Genomic DNA, 9,185 nt, shown 5'->3' with positions numbered 1-9,185 from the left:
TGATGAACGGCTACCTCAGCTTTGAGGTCTCGGATTTTTCTGTTTAAAACAAATTGATAATGTGATCCTCTGAGCTTTAAAACGGGTATAGGGCTATAGGCTAAAATAAGGAGGCGAATAAACGAATCAAGGAAAAAGATGGGAAAATTAAAGATGGCGAGAGAAGGGAAGAAGGAAAGGAACTAAAATGGTTCACTGTGAGGAGGAAGGAGAGATCGAGGAGCAGTGGTGTAGCATGACTGATTTCTGTCCTTTTAAAAAGCCCACCACCCTACACGAGACCCATTTTTTTTAGGTTTTTTGAAATTGTGAGACCTTTTTTTTTAATATTACTGGTCCTGCGATGGCCGTTGAGGAGGATGAGAGGTGTTGCTGGACTGGACGGGCATCTTGGCCAGCTAGGATGGCGAGGGACGGAAGCTTTCTCTGAAAGGGAAAGCAGCGAGGAGAGAGAGAGAGGGCAGAGGAGAGAGGAGGTGGGGTGCAGTGCAGTCAAAGCTGGCATCGCATTTATCTCTCTCTATCCCTGACTCCGAATTGTATTCCCCCCATTTCTTTCCCACTCGATTCAAGCCCAGAAAAAGCTTATGAAAATAGAGTACCCCGGGAGAGAGGCGATAGATTTGGGAGCTAGTAATGGCCCCATATATATAACCTCCTCCCTCTTCACGCCATCTCTTGCCTTCGATTGCCCTTCCGGCGTTCCTACCTCCTCCCCCTCCCCATCTCCTCCCAATCCGTGTCCTCCCCTCGTTTGGGGATCGACACAGGCTACGCGTGGGTTGCGTCGATTGATGCGAGGGAGGCAATGGCGGTTTCTTCTGCTCCGGAGAAGAAGAGGAAGTGGCTACTCAGCTACAGGAAGGTCAGTGCTGGTTCCCGTCCTCCTCTGCTGACTCCATTCTTGAGCTGGGTTCCCTTTCTCTTCCATTCCACCTGAATGTTTCTTGGTGTTCAAGAACTGCACGAAAGCCCAAGGTAGTGTCTTTTTGACTTCTGGTGCAGTTGACGTCCAAATGCCAGGAGGGCGTGAAACCGTTTGGATCTCTGAAGCTCGCTGTGCGTGCCTTGTGTTTGTTTCGTTCAGCAACAGCTTGGTTCCAGCGCATTCTGTCCGGTGGCTTGTCCTGTTTTGGTTTCCTTTGTTTTGTTTGTTCCCCTCCCCCCTCCCCAAAAAGAAGAGAATGATCTCATCTCAGAGTGGTCAATCCTGCCCTGTTAAGAGGGAAGACTACTGTTCTTGCTGCGGAAAAAATCTGATGTTTCCGTTCCTTTCTCGTCAGGTGATCGACAAGTACCTGCGGGAGGCGAGGAGGATTCTTGCGGCGGCGCCAGAGGGTGGCGGAGGCGGCGATGCGGCGGCGGCACTCGGCCTGGTCGACGCGGCGCTGGAGCTGTCGCCGCGGATGGAGGCCGCCCTGGAGCTGCGGGCGCGCGCGCTCCTCGCGCTGCGACGCTACAGGGAGGTGGCGGAGATGCTCCGGGATTACATCCCCAGCTGCGGCAAGTCGTGCTCTGGGGAGGACACCTCGTCGTCCTCTTCGGCGTCCCTCCTGTCCACCGGCTCCGGTGACCTCGGCACGATTTCCCGTGCCAAGCTCCTCTCGCCCGACCGCCACCGCTCTGACGACGCGGAACCTGACGCTCGCCCTGTCCGCTTCTTCCGCTGCTTCGACGTCTCCGAGCTCAAGCGCCGCGTCCTTGCCGGCCTCTCCAAGAACCCGAACACGGACACCCAGTGGAGGTACGAAACCTTGAGAACATTGCACGAACTGGCGTCTTGACTTGGCGAACCCGACCGATTTCCTGATGGTTGATGCCCCACCATGTACAGGTACTTGGTCCTCGGCCAAGCTTGCTTCCACCTCGGGCTCATCGAGGACGCTATGGTGCTGCTCCAGACCGGGCGCCGCCTCGCTTCGGCGGCTTTCCGCCGCGAGAGCGTGTGCTGGTCGGACGACAGCTTCTCGTCGTCGTCCGCCACCGCTGCCGCGGCTCCCTCCGTCCCGTCCGGCAAAACATCCAAGTCGAGTTCGGCGTTTTTCATAATCCCGGCGACGGAGTCGGAGGCCGTGTCCCAGCTCCTGGCGCACGTGAAGCTCCTGCTCCGGCGCCGCGCGGCTGCCATGGCGGCGCTGGACGCCGGCCTGCCTGCCGAGGCCGTGCGCCATTTCACCAAGATCCTGGAGGCGCGCCGCGGCGTGCTGCCGCACCCGTTCGCCGCCGCCTGCCTCGTGGGCCGCGCCGCCGCGTTCCAGGCCGGTGGCCGTCCGGCCGACGCCATCGCGGACTGCAACCGCTCGCTGGCTCTGGACCCTGCCTACATCCCGGCGCTCCGTGCCCGCGCCGACCTCCTCCAGTCCGTGGGCGCGGTCGCCGACTGCCTCCGTGACCTCGACCACCTGAAGCTCCTGTACGACGCCGCGCTGCGGGACGGCAAGCTCCCGGGGCCCCGGTGGCGGCCGCAGGGCGGCGTGCGGTACTGCGAGATCGCCGGCGCGCACCGCAAGCTGACGGCCCGCATCCAGGGGCTGCGCGGCCGCGTCGCCGCCGGGGAGGCGTGCAACATCGACTACTACCTGCTGCTGGGCGTGCGGCACGGGTGCCCGCGCTCGGAGCTGGAGCGCGCGCACCTGCTGCTCTCCCTGAAGCTCAAGCCCGACCGTGCCGTGGTGTTCGGGGAGCGCCTGGAGCTCGTGGACGAGCACCGCGACCTCGAGGCGGTGCGCGACCAGGCGCGCATGTCCGCGCTGCTGCTGTACAGGATGCTGCAGAAGGGTTACTCGTTCGTCATGTCAGCCGTTCTGGACGAGGAGGCCGCCGAGAGGCAGAGGGCAAAGGACGCTGCCGCCGCGGCGGCCGCGCTGGCGGCCAAGCAGGAAGCCGCGACGCAGGAGCCACCACAGCCGGTGCCCGGGAAATCCAAGAACACCGAGAGCGGCAGCGGCCGTCCAAGAAGCCCGCCAGGCCGCGCGCAGACGGCGAAACCGAAACCCAAGTCCAAGGCCAAGGCCAAGTCCGCGACCGCGGCGACAATGCCGAAGGCACCGGCAGCCGTGAATTCCACAGCCCCCGTCTACCAGGGGGTGTTCTGCCGCGACATGGCAGTGGTGGGAACCCTGCTGTCCCGCGGCGGCGCGTTCGACCGCGCTCTCCCTGTGAAGTGCGAGGCTATGAGCTGCTGACGGGGAATCCTGTTCCCCCCCGTCCTACACAACACCACATGACATGTGCGACGTGGTGTGCACCGAGACGGAGACAGGCGCGACGTGAGAGTGATCCAGCGAGGTGGCGGGAAAGCGGACATGTGTTTGAAATTGGTTTTTTTTTGGACGTCTAGCTCGCTGTTGTACAGTCGGGGGAAGTGGTATTCGATTCGTATTGGGTGGGAGTGGGACAGACAGACGGGAGGAGGGGAGAAAGAAACCTGGGGTGCAGGCAGGATGGGGGGGGGGGGGGGGGGGGGGGGGGGGGGGGGTGGGGGGGGGGGGGGTGGGGGGGGGCAGTGGACTGTAATTTTGGCTGCGTCTTGGAGAACGGCTCGTTAATTACAGTGCTTTCAGTTGTGCCATTGTACCTCGCCGTTGTTGCCTCCTGCTGCAGGTTAGTTTCACGCTGAAACCTGATCCGGTTGCTAGCCGCTGCTGCTGTGTACTGTACATAGTACAGTCTTTCACTTGTTGATTGTTTTTCACTTTTTCTCAACCAAATGCAAGATCAGAATCTGCGCTCCGCCCCATGAACATCCTCACCGTCTTTTTTTTGCAGTTTAGCTTTTTTGTTTTTATTTTCACAAATACATATTTTCCTGTTTCATTTCAAAAAAATGAGCTCTAGCTCGGCGGCGTCACTATTGTCGCCCAGCTACAACATATTGGTGCCAATTATTTTAGCGTGTACATGTAAAAATTGATGCCACCGTGGGTCTAACGTGGCAGCATCTCGATGCCATGACCCTTGCCGCTGAGGTAGGTGACATGGATCTCGGCGCCGACCTACATATCTATAAATATCCCACTTCGGTCGTCGATTCTTTCTACTCATTTCTCTTCTTCCAAATCACAAACATCAACCTAAATCAGCGACTTGGATCCATTGTTCATGTGTATCAAGGTAATCTATCTTCATTTTTTTGCTCTTTTGTTATGTCTGATTAATGGGGTTAGGGTTACAGTTTGGTAATCATTTTTAGAATCAGATTATCGATTTGTAGGAAGTCTAGGCGCGGTAAATATGCTAAACAAAGGTAAGCGTTGATTTATATGTAATAACTAATATTTGTGAGTCTTATAAAACTTATTGAAATTTAGGAAAGGTCATTTGACCGAAACTGCCTTCAACCCGCTACCTTTGCCAACTGGTGTTCTAGTGCCTATGTGTTTTTATGGTGATCCTTGCAAGGTTAATAAGTCCAAGGATCATGACGCCTGTCAATAGAATTATAGAATGTGTGCTAACTATGCATTTGAGCCAACGATTGTTCAGCGCCGGATGAATTTTGAGAGCACCTAGAGGGGGGGTGAATAGGTGATCCTGTAAAACTTGAAACTTAAGCCACAAAAACTTAGTTAAGTGTTAACACAATAATCGCCAAGTGGCTAGAGAGAAGTCTCAACAAAACACAATAACCACAAGAGATCAATCACAGAGATGGCACAGTGGTTTATCCCGTGGTTCGACCAAGACCAATGCTTGCCTACTCCACGTTGTGGCGTCCCAACGGACGAGGGTTGCAATCAACCCCTCTCAAGCGGTCCAAAGACCCACTTGAATACCACGGTGTTTTGCTTTGCTTTTCTTACAAAGAAGCACGGAGTAAGGGAGGGATTAACAACTCACACAAGACACAAAGATCACAGCAAATACGCACACACAAGACCCAGACTTAAGCTCAAAAGACTAGCACACTAGAACGGAGCTTAAATCACTCGAATGTTGAACAAGTGCGCAAGAATGGAGTGTGAGTGTCACACCCGGTTTTTTTTAGAAGGCAAACCGAATGCGAACCATGTACGTGCCAGGATCAGCAATTCACGTACACAGCAGTTACATAACATGGACATCATCACACAGTGCTCAAATAGTATTAAAAGGGGAATAATAGTCGATTACATCATACGTCTGAGACGTCCATATAGTCCTTACAATAATTCAAAGTGCGAAAACGAAACGTAGATAACCGCGGCCTTCACAGGCAGCCGACTGGGGGTTGCCGCTAACCCACACCTAGAACTCGTCGTAGTCTTGGAACTCCTGGAAGTCTCCTTCCACAGCTTCATCTTCTCCTGAGCAGTGGTTGCAATGCTGACAACCTGGGGGGTTTGGTGTGTAGAGCAAGAGTGAGTACACATCAACATACTCAGCAAGTATCCTGTTTGGCTGTAGTGGACTAGCTTTATGTGGGGATAAGTCAAGCAATTGCTTTTAGTTGGGCAAATTATTATTTACTAATAGAAGGCCAGGTTTTAGCATTAACCCAAGTTATTAGCCCGATGTACCCTTTCCAAACTGAGAGCACCTAGAGGGGGGGTGAATAGGTGATCTTGTGAAACTTAAACTTATAGCCACAAAAACTTGTTAAGTGTTAGCACAATAATCGCCAAGTGGCTAGAGAGGAGTCTCAACAAAACACAATACCACAAGAGATCAAACACAGAGATGACACAGTGGTTTATCCCGTGGTTCGGCCAAGACCAACACTTGCCTACTCCACGTTGTGGCGTCCCAACGGACGAGGGTTGCAATCAACCCCTCTCAAGCGGTCCAAAGACCAACTTGAATACCACGATGTTTTGCTTTGCCTTTCAATATCCCGTTTGCGAGGTATCTCCACAACTTGGAGCCTCTCGCCCTTACACAAGATGTTCACGAAGAATCACAGAGCAAGGGAGGGATTAGCAACTCATACACGACACAAAGATCACAGCGAATACGCACACACAAAACCCAGACTTGAGCTCAAGAGACTAGCACACTAGAACGGAGCTCAAATCACTAGAATGTCGAACAAGTGCGCAAGAATGAAGTGTGAGTGATCAATGATGCTCAAAGGATGCTTGGTGTACTCCTCCATGCGCCTAGGGGTCCCTTTTATAGCCCCAAGGCAGCTAGGAGCCGTTGAGAGCAAATCTGGAAGGCCATTCTTGCCTTCAGTCGTTTGGCGCACCGGACAGTCCGGTGCACACCGGACACTGTCCGGTGCCCGATTTCCTTCCTTAAATAGCAAAGCCGACCGTTGCAGATTTGGGAGCCGTTGGTGCACCGGACATGTCCGGTGCACACCGGACAGTCCGGTGCCATCTTCTAGCCGTTGGCTCGGCCACGTGTCCCGCGCAGATTGCGCGGCCGACCGTTGGCTCACCGGACAGTCCGGTGCACACCGGACAGTCCGGTGAATTTTAGCCGTACGTCGCCGGTGAATTCCCGAGAGCGGCCAGTTTGCTCGAGCCAGCCTGGCGCACCGGACACTGTCCGGTGCACCACCGGACAGTCCGGTGCTCCCAGACTCAGCAGATTCTTGGCTGCTCGAGCCAAAACATTTCCAATTGGATTTTACCTGTTTCCAGCACTTAGACACAATACATTAGTCCATAAAACAATGTACTAAGTCTGAGAAACATACCTTTATCCTTGATTTGTACTTTGTCCACCTTTTTACACTTAAGCACTTGTGTTGGGCACTTAAACCACCAAAATACTTAGAAATGGCCCAAGGGCACATTTCCCTTTCACAAACGGAAAAAATACCACTTACCAGCACCATGTTCATAACCAGAACCATCGATCTCATAGCCACCTGTACCATAATGTCTCTGATCAAGTACCACTAATCATTGGAGCTCCCTTGGCCGCTCATAACCGCGAGCACGGCTGATATATCAGTTTTCAAACACTCTGCAGAGGTTGTGCACTTTACCCACAAGCCGTGATTCCCTCTTGCCTCGGGCCGATCAAACCCTTAAACACTACCAAGGTGAATATGCAGGGTTTCACTACGTAGCCTTTACAAAGATTCCCCGGGGCTATAGCCGCCCGTTAGGTTTCCTAAATGTACCACACTCCTCCCCAAGGAACAAATCAACCTTGGCAGAGCGAGCCGCATACACCGAGCCCCATTGACGGCACGACGGCGAAGCGAACTACACCCCGGATCCTCTAATTATTCAGCTAAGGGCACCCCATTCCACCCTCATGGTTGCACTGTTTTCCCGGGCGGTCATCCATAGAGCAGGTCCTTACGGAGAGGCACTCGAGAAACCGCTCGAGCCCCCTTAAAGGCCACAAGTATAACATCATAATAAGAAGAGGGAAAACAGCGTATCATAGATAATCTCATCATGTTCATTGATTATAGCTGAGCAATAGCATAAAGCTAAACAATAATAATCCAACCCAAATAGGTAAACAAGGACATGGATAACAAAAGCTAGTCAATCCTTAAGTATAAATGTGTAATGCGGGGGGTGAATTAAAGAATGAATAGGATAGAGATAGGTCAAAGGACACTTGCCTCCACCAACCGACTGCTGCTCAGGGGCTTCTCCTGCGAATTCTTCGGGCTCCTCGACCGAATCGTTCTCTATGCGATTGCAAGCATACATACATCCATCCATTCAAATTAGGAAACAAACAGTACATCATACAAGAGAACAAATAAAGTAGATATGCATAGAATATCACATACGATAATGAATTTATCATGGTTAGAAAGAAACAAGAGAAGGTCTCGCAGGGGTTAAAGCTTATGCTCAAGGCGCGCTACAGGTAAACGAATAACTAAACGCTACGTGCCTTAGTTCTACTTAATTCCAATTAGTTCTAACAAACGGATTAGCTACATGCATAATTTGAATCATGACCATTTCCAGTTGATCGACATTAGATGAGGTAGATAATTACTTACATGTATTAACTAACGTAAACGATTTCTAATTTGGGTTTCCATTTATTGATTACATAACACGATCACTACACACGGAATGCATAGGGGGGGGGTAGACGGGTGGCTCGGGGTAGACGATCGTGTCGAGGACGCGACAGGGCGCTATGTGTTGCGTCGCAGGCACGACGAGCCACGCTAACGCACCATACACCACGCGAGCACGTACGCGCAAGGACGCGCCGACGTGTCGCGAACGAGTCGCGCACACGCCGGGGCCGAGTCGCGCACTCGCTACGCAGGGGCACCACGGCCGCGCGAGCCGAAGCCGCGCCGGGCCGGGGCCGCGCTGCGCAGGGGCGGGACACGCCAATGCGGGCGGGACCAAGCCGCCATGGCCGCGAGCCGCGGGTGCGGCGAGCTCGCCGGGGGCTCCGTGCGTGCACGGGCCGCGCTGGGGCTCCGCGCGCACGCTGAGGCCACGCCGGGACCGGGGCTGCGCGGGCGGGTGAGGCCGCGCAGGGGCCGGGGGCGAGCGTCGCAGGCAGGGAAGGCCAGGGCGGGACCGCCGCGCGCGCCGAGCCGCGCCATGGCCGCGCGAGCCGCCGCGCCGGCGAGCCGCGGGCGGGCTGCCATGGCTGGGCCGCGCCCAAGCCGGGGAGGGGCGGGGCGGGGCGGACGGGGCGGGGCTCGCTGCGCCGCAGGAGGGCGCCGGGGCCGGGCGCCGTGGCCGGCGAGGCCGGGCCGAGCGCCACCGTGCCGAGCACGGGTGGGCGAGGCCGGCGGACGAGCGCGCGCGGGCGGGGCGGGATTCGCCGCGCCGCGCGAGGGCGCCGGGCCGCCATGGCTGGTCGAGCCGAGGGGAGGGTCGGGGCGGACGGGGCCAGGGCGGGGCGCCGGGCCGCCATGGCCGGCGAACTCGGGGCCGGGGCGAGCGCGCCCACGGCGCGGGGAGGGCGCCGACGAGCTCGGGGAACGGGGAGGGAGGGGAGAGGGAAGGGGAGAGGGGAGGGAGGGGCTCACCGCAGGCGGGGATCGGTGGCGGCGGCGGTTTCGGGCGAGCAGCAGGGGGATCGGGGTGGAGCAGGGGAGGGGAGAGGGATTTGGGCGGAGAGAGAGGGTGACAGGCGGGACCCGCATGGAAGGGGGCGGCGGCGGGCGCAACCGCCGCGCGCTGCACGCGGGGAAAGCGGGAGGGGGGCGCGCGGCCGGGCCGCCAGCTGGGCCCAAAGCGCGGGGGGGCAGCTGGGCCGCGGCGAGGCCGGCCCACGGCGGGGAAGAAAGAAGGGGGGGGAGGGAGGTCGGC

At 56.2% G+C, this 9,185-nt stretch overlaps 1 protein-coding gene across 1 annotated transcript; it reads left to right on the top strand.

The window, feature by feature from the left end:
* Positions 1–416: 416 nt before the first annotated feature.
* On the top strand, positions 417–3,751 carry LOC103639225 (Tetratricopeptide repeat (TPR)-like superfamily protein). The gene is made up of 3 exons (XM_008661997.4): positions 417–865; positions 1,284–1,744; positions 1,835–3,751. Exons 1-3 carry the CDS (start codon positions 809–811, stop codon positions 3,183–3,185), a joined length of 1,869 nt encoding a protein of 622 aa, XP_008660219.1. The 5' UTR covers positions 417–808; the 3' UTR covers positions 3,186–3,751.
* Positions 3,752–9,185: the final 5,434 nt, after the last annotated feature.

Source organism: Zea mays, chromosome 9 (genome assembly GCF_902167145.1).
Source record: "Zea mays cultivar B73 chromosome 9, Zm-B73-REFERENCE-NAM-5.0, whole genome shotgun sequence".
Taxonomy (NCBI): Eukaryota; Viridiplantae; Streptophyta; class Magnoliopsida; order Poales; family Poaceae; genus Zea; species Zea mays.
This window is presented reverse-complemented; position numbering and strand designations above follow the sequence as displayed.